This window comes from Emydura macquarii, unplaced genomic scaffold, assembly GCF_026122565.2.
Source record: "Emydura macquarii macquarii isolate MOO-44397 ecotype Brisbane River unplaced genomic scaffold, CSIRO-AGI_Emac_v2 contig_1644, whole genome shotgun sequence".
In the NCBI taxonomy this organism is placed as follows: Eukaryota; Metazoa; Chordata; order Testudines; family Chelidae; genus Emydura; species Emydura macquarii.
In genome coordinates, this window is record NW_027131781.1 from 8,675,646 (window position 1) to 8,698,406 (window position 22,761).

Consider the following 22,761-nt stretch of genomic DNA (forward strand, 5'->3'; position numbering starts at 1 on the left):
GCATGTCACTGTTAAGGAGTCTGGTTTGATTCCCAGCTGTTTTTGATGATCTAATGGCAGCAGTGACCAAGACACGTTTTTCCACCAGTGTGGCTAGGAAGTCGTTCTTTCCTCTCACATACCAGCCTTCTTACCATGATCCATGCCTTTACTGGAGTGAGATTGGATTCCAGCAATATTAGTCTTGAGAAGTGACTCGTTTAAATCCATTCAGAAGTTGAAACTAGAGTAGAATGCAGCAGCCTACTTCCTAAGTGGGATAATCTGCTGTCACCATGACAAAGCATGCAGCACTGGGGGAATTTAAGCTGTTGTTTTTTGATCTATAAAGCCCTGAATGGCCTGAGAACATCCAACCTGAGAGACAGGCTCTTCCCTGTGCTATGCTGTCTAGGGATTGCCTTTGTCATTGACGGCATGGACACTTAGTCTAGAATAAATGTTCTTTTAGGGTGGTTAAAATCCAGATTAATAACTGCCGTCTTGTTGCCAAATTGGAAAAATCCATTTTCTGTTGTAATCCCTAATTCATCAGAGGAAGTTGTAGGTCTGCTTTGGATGCGCAGGTGCACAATACCAGCAGGAAGTGAAACAGTCTTCTTCTTTCTGCCAAACAACAGCGCTCTCCCTAAAAACCCACCGACTAAACCTTTCAAAGGTGGTTCCTGAAAGCAAATGCAAGGGTCACCACTGAAAAGCTTTGTGTTTTATTTGAGGAGAGGATGGCAGTTTGGCACATAAAAGGGAAACTTTTTAAGTTTGCGGGGGTGATTTTAAAGGCCCACAAGATGGGAGCACTGCATGGACTTTGTCATCCACAAATAAGAGCTTTTTATATGTACGTTTCGTGTGGCTGATCTTTTCTGCTGGCCTGGGGGGGGGAGGAGGGGAATTCCCCCTTTTGTGTATATGAAGTTAAAATTTTGCATGGCCAGAAACATGCACATCCATGCAACGTTTTATATAAGCTGTACAAAGCCTACCCGCATATTGGACACCAGGAACAAACTTTCAAAAGGCTTTTTAAAGCAATTTGTATCTTGACATTTCATTTCACTTTTTTTTTTAACAAGTCTATAAGGGTTAGGCAATGTAACCTTTTTAATACCATTTTCTTGAGAATTTTCCTCGTTTCCTAAATCAGAAGTAAATTTGTTACCATTAGCCAGATAAATCACCAGTCATTTATGTTACTCTAAAGATTGTTTTCATCTTTTTAATTTGTTTTGCTTTCAAGCTTTTTATGTAGTGAAAAATTTGCCAGAATAAAGTCACTGTAGGATTTTAGAACATATTTTATATTCCCCCCAAATGCTACATAATTTGTTGTTGTTTTTTTAAATCTTAGGGTTGCCTCAGAGGAAGGTAAAACAGTTCTACTGTGTTTTGAGAAACATGAGCATCTTTTGTAAACCATCCTTTTATTCTGTCTTTTCCCCACACTGCTTTAACATCTCTAAGATAATTATTTGTAGTGCTCTTCCTAGAAAGTCTGCTGTTATCAGTTTGGATAATGGAGGCACATGGATAAAAGCTGCTCTTCTATTACCATAATACAGAGAAGTATAATAGGTATAATCACAGATGTACCTACAACATTTAAAAAGAAAAAAAAAAAGCTGAATTAAGGAAAGCTAAATTTCGGTTTAATTAAACATAGTTTAAACCAGATTTTAACTTATGTGCTTTGTATCAGGAAAAATGGAAAACAAAAAGAACTCAAACCAGTTTGAGAAACAAACATTCCTTGAGTGTTGGCTTGATTTGATGGACACACACTTAATAGATACTGCAAAATAAAAATTATGCAGGCAGTTTTGTGGGCTCACAAACAAATTAGATTGGAAAATCATCCAATTGTCCCTCCCACACACCCACCGCAACTAGAATCATACCCCCCACCCACTAACAAAAAAAAAGTAGCACTACTTCAGAACTTTTTGTGTACGTGTAACATACTTCATTTGCTGGATAAATTCTTCCCCCTTGTTCACATCACATTACTCTGAGACCTAAACACAGTGAAAATAAAAACTAGCTAATTTTGACCTTCAAGAATCCTAGTTTTTTTTTTTTTTTTTTTTTTTTTTTTAAAGGCAGGTTAAAGAACCCCATTCAAGAAAATCGTTAGCTGCCATGGACACTTTTTTTAAAGAAAAAGTTTTAAAATGAATTTGTTTACTCTTTTAAACCTGCTTGTTCACTTTGTCTACTCCTCTTGCTCAGGACAATGAAAGTGCATTAAAATCAGTGGCTAGTCAGTATAACTCATTATCTGGCACAATGCTGAAAAATTTGGGTCACTGGCCTAGGATGTTTTGTGTTAAAAATTGTTTCTCCTGTAATTTACAAATTCAAGGAAAGATTTTGATTGGCCTTACTTTTGTGCAAAAGTTTCTAAAAAAATTTACATTTCAGTCCAAATTTTCAGTCCCTCATGTCCTGTTCACTCCTGTGACTGTTTGCTTTAAGTAGACATTTGTATTGGTGCGGGGAGCATGTCATTGTAATGATTCTTGAAGGTGAAATGAGCTGATTTAATTACCTCTCCCACTAATAATGTGTTTACCTTCCTGCATCTCTGGAAAAGACGACATCAATTCCTTCCACTGAAATGTTTTTCCAGAGAGTTTTCATATTAATTGTAGACTCAATCCTTTCTGGGCCATCTAACAGACAACAGCCACCTTCTGGGCAAAAACCACAAACATCCATCTCTTTGTAGCCTTTGTTCTTCCCACACTGTTCAAAGATGATGATTGCTTTGGAGGATGAAGCGAGTCCAATGTGAACAGTAAGCTGTTTTTATCCCCACCAGAGTGAATAACAGGAAATTAAAACGACAGACCTGTTTTCAAAAACATCTAATGGAACAGTGCCAAGCAATCTGTGAAATAGCCGCTCCAAGGTGGAGTGTGTTGCTTATAGCCCCTCTTTACTGAAAACTTAGATAACCTTTGTAATGTAGAACAAAACTGGACTTGAGCTGTTTGTTTTATCTAAGCAGTTCAGACTCCAGAATGTGTTTTAGCACAAAGATACATAGTTTTCTTTTTGCAATTTATGGAGGATCTTTGCTGTTCTGCATACAGCATCATTGGTAAAAGCTAAACTATTTCCTCATTAGTATGTGCATCAAATTGCATCAATTTTCATCCTAAATCTTTAGCTGACACTTTAAACCACCTACACAATCTTGTCTGACACACACATTGTGCAACATTCTGGGATTTTTTAAAGACCCACTCCAGATTATATTACCCTCAGGACATAGAATCCTTTTAATCAAGCCATCAAGGTTAGCAGCTTCTTATTCCAAATAGGTGGCTTTCCCAGTTAAGCAAAGAAGGATTTTTTTAAAAGCCTCATTTTAAAATGACAAATACTGTATTGGATGATGATGCTGGAATAAGAGAGACTTGCTGTACTTCAGCTTTATTACTACTTTTAGAATATAAATCCTGAATTTCTTGCACACCGAAAACTTCATTAAATGGAAGTTTTAGGAGCACAAGGATTACGAGATTTGGCCCCAAATCTGTATTTATCAGTGTTTGTAGGAAAGGACTATTCTATGCATAGTTCAGCACCATATATATTTTATACCATGCTCATCACTATATCTAAGTGCCATTTCATCACTTGACCCAGATAAATGCATTGCTATTATGCAGAAGTTATGTAATTTATGTTCCTGATTCTCATTAGGTTAAACTGGTTCACAGAGACACCCCCCTGTAAATATGGTGTTCCTGATTTAAGCATTTGCATACTGAAAGGAATGTACTTTAGTGTGTAAAATATACGTTTTTAAAAGTGTGTAAACATTTTTTCCTAACGGTGATATGCATGCATCTGATTGAAATTTATTCCACAAGAACACTGTTAAAAAGCCTGACATTCTGTGTGTATCTAGTTTCCTTTTTTAAGAGGAAGATTTTTTTATGGGGATCCAGTAAAAACCAAATTGAACAGTTGCTCAAAATGGATCTAAGTTGAATACATTCACCTCTTGAACAATCGCTGTTCCTTTAAACTTCTCAAACATTAACGTGGGAAATTTCTTACATTGATATGTAGTGAACAATGGCTAGCGGTCATCCCGTCCAAGGGGGCAACACACTCAAATACCATGGTGATGAGCATCATGTAGGAACCTAGCTAGATGATTAGGTACTGTAGGAGATGTAAAGGGCTCTCTTCAGCTGTCATTTGATTGCTGTGAAGTCACCAAAGGAGTTCTGTATTTTTGCACCACCACTACCCTCTCTAAACTAGACACAGGAGAGAAATATTCCTCCAACACCCATGCTTTCTTAGATGTGCATTCCCATCTCCCCACATATTTTCCATGTTTGTTTTTCTGAGCTGAATTTAGTTACTGCCATAGAAGCCAACACTGCGCCCCTTCTGCTGCTTGCTGAAAGCTTTGTTCACACGTTCATGTATCCCTGCTACAGCTCACACTCCTAACAGGCACTGAGTCTATCTGTGGTCTGGCGAAGGTTCACTTTTGGGTCATGATCTAATTGCTCTCAATGTCCCTCAAAGACCTGATTGTCCATTTTGCTCCTCTCAGAGGGACAAAATTATATTCCATTGCTCACCATCACTTCAGGTGGTTGAAAGATATTACCCCTTGTTTCGTGGGAGGGGGAGGTTTTTAAAGCTCAAATAGGGTGGATGAACCAAAGAAACCTAGCTCATGGCACTCACTCAGGAGTCCCACCCTACTTTTCTATCCACTTTTTTCCTGACTATATTTAATGAACAAACTGTGTCCACCTTCTGAACAGATACCGTATCATTTGGTTCAATTTTAATTTAAGCAAAAAAAAATTCAACTATATAATCACTCACTAGTGGTTGAAGAGTCGTCCATATCTTGCAGACCAGTTCCTTTGCTTTTTGATAAGCCACTGGCAGTTGCATGATGTGGAGATCTACGTTTTCACCAAGGCCTAGCTTGGACATCTCCTGTACGTAGAAAGAAGCAGCACAGACTTGTAAAAACATCAAATTGTCTCAAAGGGTGATGTGGAAATCGGACTTTGGCCCGATTCAGAGAGTACATTACAATGCAGCATAGCTACCCTAGTAGTTCCCAAATGATCCATAGAGATGACTAGTCACATGTTAGTTGTTCTCCTTGCTCAAGTGTGTACTGAGGAAGGGGCATGGGGTCGGGGGGAGAGAATAGTCCAGTGTCTTTAAGGGAAAGCGGACCTGTTTCTCACTAGGGATGCTTTTGTGGATGGGTCCCAATTCTAAACTGTGTGGACTGGGAAATTTGCCCTTGAACACTTGCTTCCTAAATCAACTGTTCCAATTTTCTTGTCAGCGGAAACATTGATTAGCTGTGCTCAATAAACTATCTGACACGAGCAAGGAAACAATGCCTGCGGGGAAGTAAACACATTTAGAGAACACTGCCAGCCTTTTTTCCTCTGGGCACTGACAGTCTTTGAGAGGCCATTGCATCATCTTGCTTAAGAATGCAGTGCTATGTGTCTGCTTCCAAAAAAATAAAACCCAAGCCCATTTACGATTAGCATTTTATTTAATGCACATTTAATTTGAACATTTAATGAGATTCTTCCTCTTTTACTGCAAAGCCTTGGTAATGTGACTGATTGCAACCTCCCTGTAAGACGTGGGGACCAAAAATAAATGGTAAAGCTGCTGCTGTCATTCACCTCTGCACTCTTAGTTGAATTGTAACTGACTAAGTACTGACTGGTGCTGTTCCATCTATATCAATGGCGACACAACAGCGGGTGAATTTGGCCCATAGCTCATGCAGAAGGAACTCAAATCAGCAGCAAAATGCTGAAGATTGTATCAGAGGCCGAGAGGAAAATATAATCTCTGTTAGATCCAAAATAATTTAAGTGCTTTATTATTAATTAGGCTGGTCTACGCTACAGATTTAGGTTGATTTAAGTCACCTTGTGTCAACCGGTCTGTGCATGTATCTACACTAATTTGTCTCTGGCTGACACACACACCCTGTTATGGCAATGCAGCAAAACGACCTTCTCAAACAGTGTGGAGCCATGGGCAAGCTGCTGAAGTCAGGGCGGAGCTAGTGTAGACGCTGCATGACCTGTGTCGACTCCAACAGTTCTCCAGCAGCCATCTCAGAATGCCACATTCCCTGCGAGAGTGACCGCTCTGGTCTCCGTTGTAAACGCCGCTGTCCAGGGGTCGTGGAGACTGGAAACGACCCCTCTGCCCCCTTTCAGACATCCTGCCTGTTTTTAAAATGCCTCTTCCTGATTGCCCAGCAGCTCATCCTTTTTGTGTGCAACTGCCCAACCAACCATGCTGGCTCCACACAATCCTGCCAGGAGTAGACAGGAGGTACTGGATTTCCTGGGCCTATGGTGAGAAGAGGCTGTGCAGGCCCAGCTATGGGCCAGCCATAGTAACATGGACATCTATGAGCCGGTTGCATGGGGGATGCAGGCAAAGTGGTACGATGGGGATCAGCAGCAGTGCTGTGTGAAAGCAAAGGAACTTGGCCAGGTGTACCACTAGGCCAGGGAGACCAAGAGATCTAGTGCTGAGCCATAATTTCATGTCATACTTGGAGGAGACACCACCAACACCCAGCACAGTACCATGGATATGTTGAAGGAGCCCAAGACAGAGACCCCTGCCATGAACAGTGAGGAGGAGGAGGAAGAGATATGGCAGAGGGCTCCAGCCATGTCATGAGCCAGGATCTGTTGGAGGCTCTGCCAGTCAAGCTAGCCAGTGTCTCAGGCGAGCACAGATGAGCCTGATGAAGGGGAAGAGACCTCAGGTAAGTGTATGCATGCATTTTTCCTTACAATAGGTAAATGTAAGGATGGTGCCTGGGCCATCATAAGACAGAGGTGTACTGTACTGACTTTTAATTGTTTTACTTACATTAGAAGAGGTAGAGTTACAACAGAGAGGTAGGGTTGGCGTTTGCTTTTCATTCTCCTGTAGGGTGTGGGGGAGGGGCATGTGGAGCAGTTTGTTTATGTACGTAGGGATGTCCCTTTCACCTTCCTGAGAGATCTAAATTAAACTTCCATAGAGATACTCCGCAGTGCTCTCCCAAAGGTTTGTAAGGTTTCTAATAAGGACGGCTGCCTTATTTCTTCCTCCATGGTAGGACACTTTTCCATGCCACTGTGCGATGAGTTCAGCTGTCACCATTGCAGTAAACAGGTTAGCGACTCATGGACCCAGCAGTTTCGGCACACTGGTACCCGCTGTGTGCTTTGTGCTTGTTATCCTCATGAGTGAGATCAGCTAAAACCACTACTGCTTGTGGAAAATAGTGCCAGTATTCAGTGTCCTATGCTCATACCCATGGAATCAGGACTGAAATTTTATTGCTTCATGCAACAGAGAATTCTCCCCCAATCTCTAGTGGGCCATATTCACTCTAGCCAGTCTTTGCCTCACAGATATTATGCAGGACCCAACAAGCAGCCATAACCACTGGGATATTTTGTTGTCACTGAAATCCAATCTGAGTGAACACCACCAGCGTCCCTTCAATCTACCAAAAGCACATTCAACTATCATTCTGTGCATGCTGAGCCATTAGCTGAATCTTTCCTTGTGTTGTTGAGGTGGCCAGTGTATGGCTTCATGAGCAAAGGGTAGGCTGGGATCCCAGAATCGCTATTGGCATTTCAATATTGCCAAAGGTAATCCACCGGTCAGGAAAGAATGTCTATTTGCAGATGTCTGAAAAGTCCTGTGTTGTTAAAGTTGCATGCATCATTCACCTTCTCTGACCAGCCCACACTGATATCAGTGAAGCATCCCTGGTGATCCACCAATGCTTGCATAACCCTAGAAAAATAACCCTTTCTGCTGATGTACTCGGTGGCAAGGTGGGCACATGCCAATATAGGGATATGTGTTCTATCACCCCACCGCAACTGGGATCCCCGTAGGTGCAAATCTATCCACAACATCCAGCACTTTGCAGAGAGTCAGTCCTGCGTAGCAGGAGACAATTAATGGCCCTATACACTTGCATGGCAATGGCCCCAACTTTGGATTTCTTACTGGCCAGAAACAATCCGGCATTGCAAGCTTCACAATGCAATTCTCCACTGTCAGTACAACTCTGTCTGGTGTCGCTGCACTAGAGGGCTGGTGTGAGCTTAGCACACAGATCCAGGAATGTGGTGATGTGCATCCAAAAATTCTGCAGCCACTGCTCGTCATCTCGTACCTGCATAACAATGCAATCCAACCAGTCAGTGCTCATTGCAATGGCCCGGAAGTGCCATTGTCTGCAGCTGCTCTGCGAACACCACCAACAATCTTGAATTGTTTTTTCACTCTGTCACAAATTTTCCTTGAATAAATTCCCCTGTCCCCCGTTGATGTGGTACTTCCTGCAGGTCTGCAAATACAGGAGAATTGTGTCCTGTGCTTGCATTGTTCATGAGAATAGTGCAGAGCCGTGCTTCTGTCAGAGATGGCGGACACGGAAATGTATCTCATGGGTTTATGGGAATTTTTTTTTAAATGTGGAAATGATGGGAAAAGGATAATATATGGGGTTGGACAAGTTGCATGCTGGGAATTTGACCCCAAGCTCCCAGAGATCCCTGAGTGAGTCATTTCTATCCCACAACATATGGTGAAAATTTCTCAAAAGGCATTGTGCCAGATGGCAGCACGTGGCATGCTCGGATAGCTATCCGTAGTGCACTGCACTTTGCACTGATACAGCTGTATGCCAATATAACTTGTGTTGACCAAAGTTTGTAGACATGTCCTATTTCTGTGTTACTGGACTATAGTTCCTTATAGCCCTATTCGTGGATCTAGACCTCCATTGTGCTAGGCATTGTACACAAACACAATAAAAAGATCGCCCTGCCTCAAAGAGCTTGTATCTTGGTATAAGACAAAAGAACAGATGGATATAGACAGAATGACAGGGAGTATAAGGAAACAATGAGACACTATTGGTCAGCATGATCCTGTGCTATCCACACACCAATGGCCTAACCGTTATCAAGTTTTTGTAGACATTACCATACAGGAGAATTTTAAAGAGGGATTAGAAGGAGAATATGAGATTTGTGGATGTTTATGGGGAGCTCCTCAGCATGGGAGAAAGCACAAAGGTACTTGTTTGAAAATTTTAAAAGTGGACAGTGGAAAATGGCATCATTGGCCAATTGAACACAGAAATCTGTTAAGTAGGGTGCTGTATGGTTAGTGAATCGTGATCACGGTCCAAACTTGCCAGAGTTCTAGCTGCTACAAGAATGGAGACAATAGTAATCTAAAAGAACATGTGAGTTCAGGTGTAGAAATTCTAAAATGGGTCAGCTTCTGTGTTAGCAGGTATCTTGTGCTTTAGAAACCTCCTGATACTATTAGGGACCATAATTTGGACCACCAGGAAGTTCTTGCATAATTAAATATTCACAGGATGCTCCCCTACCAGTTTATTCCTCAAACTCAAGCTGTCTTCAAATGGAAAAGCACCTGCTGAGGTGTTATCCTCCTGATATTGACTTTTTTTTTTAGAGTACACTAGTCATAGAGCAAAAAAGAAACCAATTTGTAGGGCTTCCTATTTACTAAGGGCTTATCTATATGAAAAGTTGCAGCAATTTAATTGAAATTGTGTTTTTTTTTTAAACTGATTTAGTAAAAGGGTGATACAGACACTTTTATTTTGGTTTAAAAAGGCATAGTTTACCATAAATCGACTAGAAACAGGCTTAACATGAACCAAAATAAGGCATTTTTAGTCTGGAATACAAGCACCTACACAAGGGTTTGCACCAGTTTAACTAAAAAAGTTTAATTAAAATCAGTACAAATTTATGTGCAGATAAGGCCAAAAGAGACATTGTAAGCCCTGTACAATATGGTTCCCGGAAGTGTGCCAATTTCTGGTGACATGGACTAGATTTTCTCAATAGCATGTGCGCATTTCTACACAGAAAATCGGCAGCAATATAAGCAATCACATAGTCAAAGAGGGAGGGCCTGACAGTCTGGAAGTTGTTACTAGGTTCAATTCTTGATTCTGCCACAAACTACCTATATAACACTGGACAAGTCACTTAATCTATCCTCTGCCTCAGTTCCCTTCCTGTAAAATGGGAATAATACTTCCTTACTCTACAGGGTTCCTATGAAGATAAAATCAGTTAAATATTATGGGGCACTTGAATATTATAGTGATTAGGACCAAAAACATACTGTTATGATGGAGGTTGGGTGTGAAGTTGGTGAAACTGGCAGGTGAAATATACACTCTTTATTCAGGGTAAATGTAAGAACCAGTTAAGGTCCTTTTTTGAAGTAAGATAGTTGAAACAATAGGCGCTACCCCCCAAAACACAAGCCACATGCAAGGCTGGTCAGAAAGTGAGCTATGTGGATGGAGTGGTTTTGCTGGGTATTGTTTGATCATGTGTGTGTCTGAGCTAGGGTAACCAGATGAGCCGATTTTTATATAGACAGTCCTGATATTTGGGGCTTTTTCTTATATAGGCACCAATTACCCCTACCCCCATGTCCCAATTTTTCACATTTGCTATCTGGTCACCTTAGTCTGAGCAGCAGTAGCAGCAGCAGCCAGGGAACATGCAGAAAGAGGCAGCCAAAAATTTCAAGCAGACAGCAAGAGACTCACTAGAAAATGTAGCCTGAAGAGAAGGGAGATTTTTGGTTAGAATACTGGATGGAAAGAGGTTTGCAAGTCTGAGCAAAGAAACTGCCTCCTCTTTGAGTCCTACTGTGTTTAAGGAAACAGGACTCCATTGTCAATTTCCAAAAGGGGGTAACAATATCTAGGTAGACACAACTGCATATTCATGCAAGCAGTTACCATGATTTCACACACATTTAAAATAACTGTGCATGCAGACTCGGCACAGAAACATGTTAGCATTTTTGCACATGCTGTGTTATAAATGACGTTGTGCTAGGATAACATGTTGTAAGAAAAAGGGAATTAAAATATATATTTACCAAACTTGTCAATAAATATAAAAAGAGGGTATTTTTAAAGGTCTGCAGATATACTTTCAGCTCCTCAGAATGTTTTACCAAAAAGGAAACATTAAAAATTGAAATGAAAACTCCTTAAAAATAGCTTTCAGTTCTCTGTACCCATTCACTGAAGGATTTCAAAGCACTTTATGGATATTAATTAAGCTCCATGAAAACCCTCGGAGGTAGATAAAATAGCAGTCTCTTCACTATACAGATGGTTAAAGTGAGGCATAGAGAGGTTAAGTGACAAATTTCCTAAAATCAGAGTAAGAACAGAGCTTGAGGCCTGACTCCTAGTCCCAACTAGAAAAACTGGCTCCTAGAAGGAGTTGACCATTTCCCTTTTAATGCAGTCATCATAGACTAATTATGCTGAGTTTTGCCACCTTGTTTTGGCTTGAGTCCTGTTATCTAGTTGGGACCCTGATCTTGATAGTGCCCTGCTCTGATTTGGTAATTGGGTGTTGTCACGTGGCAGACACCTGACCTTATTTGGAGGAGATTTAGAAACAGGTTCGGGTTGAGGGGATTTGATTCCGAGGGAACTGCGAGTGATACTGAGCAGCCAACCTGTCAGAATCACTGCCTGTTTGCAGTGTTTTAGTCATGTTGGTCCCAGGGTATGAGAGAGAGAAGTTGGGTGAGGTAATATCTTTTGTTGGACCAACTTCGGTTGGTGAAAAAGACAAGCTTTCTAAGCTTCCACAGAGGTACTCTTCAGGTCGGTCCAATAAAAGAGAGTACTTCACCTACCTTGTCTCTTGACAATCGCTGGCTGTAATTTGCCAACTGATGGGGGGTAAATATATTGTGTGTTATGTGAGAGTTATGCTCTGCGTTTCGAGAGTTAAAAGTTGCTGCTGCACTTCCATGTATATTTTAAGAGGGTATTTCAGGTGACTGGAGTTAAAAGAACCATGAAAGACTTTACAAAGGCAGGTTTCTAAAAGGGAAGCTCAGTTTTTCCAGCACTATTCAACCAGTGCCAGGCCATGTTTTTAGTAAAAATGTTGATGCATTTCCCAGTGACCCTGAATTGACAGAATCACGGATATCTTCACTTCCTTTTGATTTGTCCTTTCTCCTAAATACTCAAGCGGTGCGATGAATGGGACATGTATGGATGCCTGGCGTGTGAATCTTCTCGAGTTGAGATGAGAACTCATGTGAATACAAACATGGCAGGTATTCGTCACATGCTTTGTGTATTGTGTTTTATATGACAAATAAGGCAATCAAATGCAGTGTTTTACCAACAAGGAAAGCAAAACCCTTTTATATGTCTGTGACGCTTTTATATGTCACCTCTCGTGAGCACCTCCTGTCATCTGGGTGTGAACCTGCGCGCTCTCTGCTTGCAGTGCTCCCATTGGCTGTCACCCTCACCAGGTGGGTCATCAGTGGTGCTCAACACATGAGGGAACCCCTGCCAGGGTATAAAAGGTCCAAGAGGGCCTGTCCCTGTGCTCTTGTTCATATCTTTAACCCTGTCTCTGGGCTCAGTCCTCAGCCCCTTCTGGGTTAGCTGTAAGTCCGTGCCTGCCCTGGTATAGAGCAGTGCCCCAGGGCTCTCTCCCTGGAGACTTGTCCTCAGAGGTTCTCTGTTGTCCTGTTTTAAATTCTAGCCCCTTTAGTATTGAGTCTTAGCCCTTTCTCAGCAGCTTGTGGGGGGGACTCAGGCCTCACCCAGTACTCCAGGTCCCAACCCAGGGACCATACAAATAGTAACCACATCCTGCTTTCTTTAATAGTTGCTGCTGCTGCTGCATTCCCTGGCCTGCTTCCCATGTAGCACCTTCCTCTTCACCCTTACTTCAGGGCTGAAGTTCTCAACTCCTCTTCTCCCTCACCAAATGCCAATGCCACCAGAATCCAACGTCAGGTTCTCCCTTGAGTCCAGCAAGTAGCACCCTTCCTTACTCCTCTGCTCCCAGCCAGGAACTGACTGGCTCAAGCCCTGCAGCTCCTTTTAACTGAGCCTGCTGTGGCTGTAGCCTTTCTAGGTAGGCCTGGAGGACTCGCCTTCACTGCTCCTTTCATGGGGTGGGGTGTGGTAGGACTGCAAGGCCTTCAGTGGGGGGGCCTCAAAGGGGCTGGTTAAACCCAGGGTGACCACCTTTTCAAAAGGCAAAAGCAAGACATGCAGGAGCCTCGCCCCATTCATGGCCCTGCCCCTTGCTCCTCTTGCCCTGAGCCCCACCCCCTGGCCTGGCCGTGGTGAGAGCTGACCAGGAAGCCCAGGCCACTGTGGGGAGCCCGGGACCCTCCCCTTGCCATGGGGGGGGGGAGGGCGGAGGGTGCAAGAGCAGCCCCTGGTCTGTGTCCCTGACCCCCAGGGAACACCACCCAGGGCATGGTGGGGAGTGTCCCGGGCTCCCCACAGCAGCCTGGGCTCCCTGAGAAGCTCTTACTATTGCCTGGCTCCATCTTTTGGTCTGGTCAGAGGAGGGGCCTCGGGAGGGAGAGATGGAGCAGGGGGCAAAGGCTTGTGGTGGTGGGAGGCTAAGGCCCACCTTGCCACTTTCTCCCCGCACCCACCGGGAAGAGGCTGGTGTCGCCCCTGAGCCTCAGGCAGTGGCGCTGCAGGGAATGCAGGACAAATGCTGTCCCAGAGTCATTCAGCCCAGGACTTGAACTCTGCATTTTGGGACTGTCCTGCCCAATTTGAAACAAGTGGTCACCCTCGGTACATCCCATTACAGTGTCTCTTTCCAGGACAGTATGAATGAGGTCAGAGCCTGGTGGTAGTCCTGGATCTAGACTGGCTTGGTCATTCTTGTGTTCTGGCTCCTCAGGATGGGAAAAAAGGGGAATTCAGTGTAGCCACCGAAAATAGATAGGCACTGTCCTGCAGATGACACTCCCCATCGTTGTGTGCCTGATTACTGCTTGGAAACAACAGAAGTAGACTGCTTTCAATGGATCCATGTGGCTGTGATGGGAGAGTGTATCCTACTCATAGCAAGGAGAAGGGCTCAGTAATCATATCTGGAAGAGCAAAGTGCCTGCCACACCCTGAAGAGAGGTTTGAATCTGCCAGCCTGCGATGGAAGGCCTGGCAGCTGGGCCTTCTTAAGGAAGCAGGGCTTTAAGAGGAAAGGTATAGCCCATGGGAGAGAAGTCTTTGCTCCTATGCTGAGGGGAACCTGCCTATAATGCTCCATGCTGAAGAGTGTTGAAGGTGAAACTGTACATCGATGCCTTTTGGTTCTGTGATTGCTGCCATGCTCCTGCAGGAACCGAGGATTAAGCTAAACTCTGACCTACAAATGGTGGCAAGTGGCACTGTCTGAACCCTAGCAACTCTGCTGGAAGTGCCGTGTTATTTAGAGTTCTTACACAAGCCCTAGTTCATGGTGAGGCAACGCTTAGGGGAGATCCAACTAATGGTAGATAGTCAGCCAGCTTGAATGGATGTGGTCAGTAAAGCTGCTGCTACTATACAGTCCTTTTTATGTTGAACCTAGGTGTATTAATGGCTGGTCCTCCAGGGTGCCAGTATTGCCTTGCATCACTTAGTGATCCACATGCAGACCCCCCGTCACCTTCGGATCACTGCTGATAAGCTCCACAGTGAGGGCCAAATCCTGCCTTATTCGAGTCAAATTCCCATGGTCTTCACTGGGTTTTCAGTGTAAATAAGGGGAGCAGGATTTGGCCCAGTTCTCCTCAATGAGAAGGAAGGTGCCTTTAATGTCAGTCCTTGAAGTTGGTGGGAATGCGGAGGATTGTGTAAGGAGTAGCAGGAGTTCAGACCAATCAAATGTCCATGCCAAATTCTGCTGACTTTAGCTTGTGTGTAAGCCTCTGAAGACCCCAGGACTGCTTGTCTGAACCAGGCCAGTGGGATTTGGCCCCAGATTACTAAGCCAGCCAGAACAACCCACTGGCCTATCAAAGTGTCAGACTCTTCCTGTTTTGCTGCATAGTTCTCTCCATCATCTGGATTTTTCTTCCTTGCACCACAATGGAATCAGAATCCAAAGCAGCATCTCCAATACAAGCAGAAACTAATCCCACATATGGGGTGTTGCAGCTGAGGGAAGGGATTTGATCTCCTCTGTGCACCGTGACTTAGGTATTTTTAATTATAGAATGTTTTAGCTATCATTACATAACTTCCTGGCACAGAAGGCACATGACATGATGTTACAAAAACTTGTTTCATCAGCGCGTTCTGGCCTTAAGCTGTTCTGCTTGCAGATAAAGAACATATTTTATTTCCAACCAGGAAAAGATGATACTGTGTCTAAAATTAGGACCAGTGGAAATCAGGAGATGATGAGCAAGCGCATTGTCAACTGATAAATATTTGTGGTTTGGGGCATATGTCAAGCTGGCCTCCTGATATGCTTGGAGTACTGAAAGGTACAATAGAAGTGTTTGTTTTTTAGTAGCCTATGGGGATTAGGTTACCTATCTCCTCATCACTTCACTGAGTGCCTAATGAATTTCTTCTTCCAAACATTATGATCTCCCTCCAGTGCTGGTCCGTGTCCCAGTCCCCTGCCCTGTCCTGTACACTTTCATTGAAGACAAAACTGTATTCCTAGAGGAGTTGGCAAATTTTCCCCAGGATCAAACCAGAAACCAACCCCTAGTGTCTCAATAATCTTGGCTTTACTGCGTTTCAATTTAATTAAAGTCAGATCTTCAATAGCTATCATTACAGCTTGCATAAAAGCTGTAATCTTGTAGCAGTGGACTCTGCATCATCACCAAGTACAGTTACTATGGTGCACTAATGTCTTACTTCTGCCATTACTCTATTGGCTCCTCATCTATTCCATGGTCCAGATGAATTTTATATCTTTTTCTCTTGCTTTTTTTATGAACATGTTCTAGCCAACTTCACAGACCATGACCACCACCTCCCTTCATCTTTCCCTGGGCTCCTCTCAGCCCTGCTGTGCACTCTCACCATTATTCTTTGCATCTTCATCTTTTCTAGTGTCATCTGGAATCTGTTTCCCCCCCCTCAATATCTCCACCTCATTCATCCTCCATCTCGCTTCAAATCTCGTCTTCATAATTTCTTTTCTACCTTACAATCCTGTCTGTCTATGCGACTCAGCAAAGTATATTGATACAGCTTGTGTGAAAGACTTTATCTTAGATTAACTGTACAAATAAATATCTAAGAGGAGAGACCGGGATTGGGGTGGGTCTGTGTGTGGAAGCCTGCAGTAGCCATTTTGTGTGTTAGAAATTGCTGGAAATTGTAATGAACAGAGATAATGTGTAGACACACTCAGCAGAACTCTATGGCTGCTCCTGCTGTTCAGAAATACATATGGCATTTACATACATTTCACCTTTTTGAGAGCGTTATAGTACTAAAATATCAAACTAAGAAATCCGATAAAACCTGCTGCTCCAGTAAGTGCAGTTTCCAAATATAATGGAATGGGCTATTATTTTACAGTTAGCCACACGCCTGCTGCTGAAATTTGTCACGTTCAGCCTCCTCTTATGTCTCAGTGCAACAGCCTTAAATCGGCCCAGAGGAAGTGAGGTAAGCCCTTAGCTGGATTTTGCTTGGTTTATCACCAGATGAGCTTTTTAAATTATGCTTCTGAAATATAATCAGAAATTTACCTGAACTTATTTGTGGAAATGGTGCTGTCCAGGAAATGTGGCCTCCTCCAAATATTAATTGAAAACCACCATTTTTAAAACACCTATATTAGATTGATGAAATGATCAAATCTGGGTCTTCTGGATATGTGTTCAGATCTCCCACGTGGTTGGGGAGCAAAAGGCAGTTTCCAAAGCTCAGCCTCCTTGGCTGTAGCAAGGGTGGAATTCAGGGATGTTTTTGTTATGGATAGAGTCCAGCAATGGGAAAACCCATATCTGAATGATCTTATTTTTCAGTATTAACAACAGAGGCTGGTAACATCAGAAAGTGGGAGGCAAAGTGGAGCCACAAAAGTGCACTCAGAGCAAAGTGACACCGCATGATCTTTGCTCATAGCTATCTAACACGACGGTAGGTAATGAGGATCCTCCACAGATACTTAGGGATTGTTGTAGTAAAGTGATTATTTTCCAATTTCTATAATTAATTGTCATGTGTATTTATGTGTGGATATACATGCATGTGTGTAAATATAAAATATCCCTTTTTACTTCAGTTCATTTAGAAGATGTCACTGAAATATAACATATTGCCTTTGCATTTTCTTTGATGCAGGAAGATGGTGTTCTGGCGCTACAGCAAAAACATGTCCACTTTTTTAAATTCTTCAGGGCAAGGCTATTACTTGAAAGGCAGATTTAAAAACCTCAAAGCAAAATTAAGCCTTAAAAATAATATGTGCATTTTCATCTTTTACTCATTCAGCAGTTTCTGCTTTTTTTCCTCTTTCCTCTCTTTTTGGAGCGTATTACAGAAGAACCAACTTTGGGCTACAGATGATGAGAAATGGCTTCCCCATATAGAACAATGGAAATTACGAAGTTATAGTCAAAGCATCCCCCTTTCTTGTTTTATACTTGGACCTGCATGAAAAACCTCTTCAGTTCTTACCTTCACTGCTTCCCAGCTAGAGTTAACAAGGTGTTGTCGAAAAGGACCAAAACCTGAAACCAAAGAAGAGCGCTATTAAACTGTGTTTGAACTCCAATTGCCATGGGTTGGATTATATGACTGACCTATATGCACTCATGTACTTGTTCTTTTTAACCTTGATGTTCTTGGTTGTGGACTGAGTCAACTGGATAGATACAGCCTTTATAATACTTAAGGGAATTCTATTGTCTCCCTTTTAACAGAGAATACACGTGCATACTTAGGGCCTGATTCTGCAATGCTTACTTGCATAGTAATTCTTTCTTAGGTGGCTAGTGTAATTGAAGTCAGTGGGTATGTTGGAGCCAATAGGGTTACTCACATGAGTAAGAGTTGTAGAATAGGATTCACTACCTACTAAATCAGTGTCAAGTGATTAGTTTTTATTGGAAAAGATGTTGAAATCAACTTGTGTTCTATTCCATGCACTATAGCTACAGAATTCACATCACTAGAGTTCGTTGAAAAAGGTAAAGTATATTTCATGATCATTTCTGAAAGAAATAAAAATGCTTGATTTCATTTGAAATTTTCCAAATTTTTTTAATGTTTTGAAAAAAATTGCTTTGTTTGGTAGGCAAGACTCCACCCACTTTCTCTCACTTATCCTTTTTCCACTTGGAAAAGGTGGGGGGGGAATCAGAAGTAAAGGCGGTTTCCCTTTGAGATGAATGGACAGTTTTGAAAACAAAAATCAATTTCTTGTTTAGTAATTTTTCATCAAAAAATGAAAAATGTAGCACTTTTCATTTTGGTTGAAAAGGCATTTTGTTGGGGGAAAAAAATGTATTTGGAAAATTTCCAACGAGCTCTACTCATCACATCCTCTGCATCCTCATCTCAAATCACATCAGATAGTATGTGCTTTGTGGACTGTTGGCAATTTCTTATATCCTGGTCAGTGGAACAACTAATACAGATGAACCTGTAAAGCTATTTTAATTCCCATTTTTTGTACGTGCATTATTTTTTAAAGAAACAAACCCCAGTGAAAAAAAGAGTACCAAAAATGTAATAAAATATCTGCAGAAGTCCCTGGAAAAAGTATGTTATTTCTATGGAAACAATACAGCCTTAGGTATAGTTATAAAGGCTGCAGTGAAAAAAGCTCATAAGGTTTTTACGCCACCTACATGTTATACCTACCTTCAATTGCTTGACAATACTTTCCTTTTCTTTGTTTTCTTCCTACAAATATCAAATCCTTTTTTTTTAATCATATTAAGCTTTTGGTCTCAATGATAACTTGTGGCAATGAATTTCACAGGCTTCACTGTCATGTGTTGAAGTAAGTAAAGTAAAGGCCCCCCCTTTCTTCCCAAAAAGGAAATACAGATCATTCCATGCTTGTTCCACTTCACTTTCAGTGAAGAATATAGTGGGACCAAGTCAGAGTGAAACTCTATTTATAATAAAATGTTAGTTCTGAGTGGGCTCACAATGCAATATGTAAATTACAGCTGCGGTCAGAAATAACTATTGCTTAAGGTAAAGCTGCTTTATGAAAAGAAATCACTGTAAGAGGATCTTACTATATTGAAATAGTTACACCAACATGGAAATCAAATTGGCTGAAATATTATTAGGTACTTGATAATAAAACTGTGAGCAGGATCAGCAAGTTTATATTACAAGCAGGTGAAAATGTGATTGAGGCATGCTATGATAATTCTCTGTAATACCTTTAAGGTGCATCTAACAGACATATCATTCTAAAGCTCTTTGAACAAGTGGTGTCTGTGCCTAAACAACCATGTAAGGGAAAAAGCTAACAAGGTGCTCATCATGGGCAAATATGTTGATGTAGCTTCAGCCTCATTCCCTACGTCCTCAGATGACCTATAGTGGAAAATTATCCACCAACTCACATGGCAAGAAACATGTAATGTTGTCACTGGTTCATCTAAAGGCAATCAAGAGCTACAGTGAGTAGCAGCATTCCTTAAGAGTTTTAACCTTTTAAAGCTCAAAATCCTCTCTAGTTGGTGGGTCTGTCGTTGTTATTCAGCATTACCTGTAGCTAGCAAATAAATCTTCAAATCTGGTGTCTTGAGCTGCATGCTCAGGCATGCTTATTTGGTATATTTAATTTTAATGGGCTAGTTTAGCAATGATGAGGCTGCTGTTCTTTTTGTGATTTTTTTCCCCTTACCTTGCTATGAAACTGAGACCCTGAAATTTGCCATGTGGTGTTCTAATTCTGGACTCTGACTATGTGGCATCATGATGCGACTTAGTTTTACCACTTCAGAGCTCCTTTTGGGTCAGCTATATCTAACATTAGTTTGTATTGCTTATAGCTTCAAAACTTGGACAGGAGAGGATGTCAACCAAGATTTCTTTTTAAAAAGAGAGAGACGGGGAGCAATTAAGCAAACTGGATGACAATAAAGGGTCAGATGTACATCTGATTTTCTTAGGAAGGCACAGCAGTGAGTTATTTTCCATTTGGAATTGTTACTATGACCAGTTGCTACTGTATTTCCCTCCCGGGAACTGTTTATGACAAAGATCAGGCATGTGTGCATTCCATGTCTGGCTAAAAAAGGAAGCAAATTTAATAAACAAAAACAAAAAAAAAAAAACCTTACCAGTCACAACCACAGTGTTGGAATTTGAATCCATGAATCTTTGCTCCAGAATGTGAATACTGGTCGTCTTTCAGTTCTAAAGAACAGTATCGTAATTCATGCATCTGTGGTAATCTGCCTGATGTGGGACGCCCTTTTTTCCCAATCTGTTCTGAAACATGCGGGTTCCTATTGGATGGTGAAAAAGACTTCATCAGACAGAGACAAGTTTGGATTCATGTGACAGAGATGATTTGGGAATCACATAACTTTTTCAAAGTGTAAACTTATTATGTCTCTGTTTTTGAAAGAGGTCTGACCAGTACTATCACTGTGAAGTTTGCTTTATCTTTTCTCTTTCTTTTTTTAGAAGTCTTAATACTGTGTTTAAGAAACAAAGAAGGGTCTGAAAAACATTTGACAGAAAGTTCAACTACGCTGTAGATCAGAAAAATGCTCATACACAATACTAACAGAAAACTAATTGGACTAAATTGTTGCATCTGTATACTTGTTGTAAGCTATTTATAGCGCAGTTGCAATCCACTGAGTTTTTCTCCCCTTAATTAAGCAGAATGACTAACTACAAATACATATATATCCATTTCCACCCCACTTAAATTTTCTTTTTCTCATTCTTAAATTTTTTGTTTGTAAAAACCCACAAGTATTTATAGATGCCCACTTCTCAGCATAGTATCAGAGTAATTATCTATCTAGCTAATCTGACTTGATTTTGATACTGTGCTCATCACCGTAGTGTCTGAGGTCTAGATAATGCTTAGTCCTGCCATAAGTGCAGGGGACTGGACTAGATAACCTCTTGAGTTCCCTTCCAGTCCTATGATTCTCTGATTCCTTACACATTTTAAAATAAACATGGAATAGATGAATGCTATGTATGGTAAGCTGGACACAAGCAAACAATATGAGTTTTAGTCTGGCTAAATGTAAATGTATACATCTAGGAACAAAGAATAGAAGCCATACTCTCAGTATGGGGGAATTTATTCTGGGAAACAGTGACTGAAAAAGATTTGGGGAGGATGGTGGATAATCAGCTGAACATGAGTTCTCTGTGACACTGTGGCCAAAAGGGAAGCATAAACAGGAGAATCTTGAATAGGTGCAGAGAGGTTATTTTACCTCTGTATTTGGCACTGGTGTGACCGCTGCTGGAATACCGTGTCCAGTTCTGGTGTCCACTATTCAGGAAGGTGTTGATAAACTGGCAAGGATTCAGAGAACAGCCAAGAGAATGATTAAAGGATTATAGTGATAAACTCAAGAAGCTCAATTTATTTAGCTTAACCTTCTCTTTCTTAAGGGGTGATTTAGCTACATGGGGATCAAATATTTAATAATGGGCTCTTCAGTCTAGCAGAAAAAGATATAATATGATCCAATGGCTGGAAGTTGAAACTAAGCAAATTCAGACTGGAAATAAGACGTACATTTTTAACAATGAGAGTAATTAACCATTGGAACAGCTTACTAAGGGTTGTGGCAGATTCTCCATCACTGACAATTTTTAAATCAAGATTGGATGTTTTTCTAAAAGATCTGCTCTAGGAATTATTTTTGAGGAAGTTCTATGGCCTGTGTTATACAGGAGAGCTGGTTAGATGATCAGAATGGTTCCTCCTGGCCGTGGAATAGATCAATTAATCTATGTGCCAAAGTTAAACATTTACTTAGTAGTAATCCTGAATATTCAACATGCTGCACAGTATTCACTCAGAAAGTTATGGATCTGAAGAATAAGATAGCTGATGTGGAGCTGAGCCCTTGCAGTCCTAAATAAGGTAAAATTTCCCATTGACTTCAGTGAACTGACCCTGATGTTATATGTCATCTTTTAGCTGTCTGTGTCCTATCTACTAGTTCTTTACTGGTTGATTTCTCAGTGTAACCAGTTAATAAAACTTTTCCCTATCATATTCCGCATGTAACCACAACGTACCAGTTGTTGTCTTCTATTCAGTTATCTTAGAAACACAAAAGTTATGCAGTTTAAGTTTTTCATCAGTTCCCTAAGCTTAATAAAGATTATCACCGAAACCTCTCTTAAAATTCCAGCAAAAATGTTCTACAGGGCAATATAGTCTACTTAACTTTTTCTTTGGTAAGTCACATAACTGTTCTATATATCTTGTAGGTGTGCACTGAGTACTAACTGTTTGTACTGTGCTTTGAAGCCATGAAATTATTGATTACTATTACAGATATTATAATGTAATTCAACTTTGTTCAGTATAACATCCATGCACGCTGGAATAACATCTGAATGGGCATACTTGAGATTTACATGCTATTTTTATAATGTTTATGATATAGGTAATGGATATCTGCAATACATATAGCAGAGAGCAGGTCATCTATGTGTATTTTCACTGATTTGTAATCTTTCATGGACAGTTCAGTGGATATGTGCACTAAAACCCATGACACTTCAGCTCAGAATTGTCTTCACCAGTTTCACAAATTAGTCTCTTTTGATGACTCTGATAAGAGGCTGCTGATTTCTGAGAATAAATTAATACAATTGTTGAGGCTCATGATTTCATGTATTTATGCAAGTTAAAAGAATGT

At 41.2% G+C, this 22,761-nt stretch overlaps 1 protein-coding gene across 2 annotated transcripts; it reads right to left on the reverse strand.

The window, feature by feature from the left end:
• Positions 1–1,254: 1,254 nt before the first annotated feature.
• PGPEP1L (pyroglutamyl-peptidase I like) lies at positions 1,255–20,249 on the reverse strand. Of its 2 annotated transcripts, none has more exons than XM_067555615.1 (5): positions 20,191–20,249; positions 17,558–17,610; positions 4,861–4,977; positions 2,570–2,799; positions 1,255–1,590 (listed from the first exon to the last, which is right to left on the reverse strand). In XM_067555615.1, the coding sequence occupies exons 1-5, from the start codon at positions 20,222–20,224 to the stop codon at positions 1,422–1,424; spliced, it is 603 nt and encodes a 200-aa protein (XP_067411716.1). In that variant the 5' UTR covers positions 20,225–20,249; the 3' UTR covers positions 1,255–1,421. The 2 variants fall into 2 exon arrangements, with proteins under 2 accessions (XP_067411716.1, XP_067411717.1); XM_067555616.1 differs by lacking the exon at positions 20,191–20,249 and adding an exon at positions 18,746–18,840.
• Positions 20,250–22,761: the final 2,512 nt, after the last annotated feature.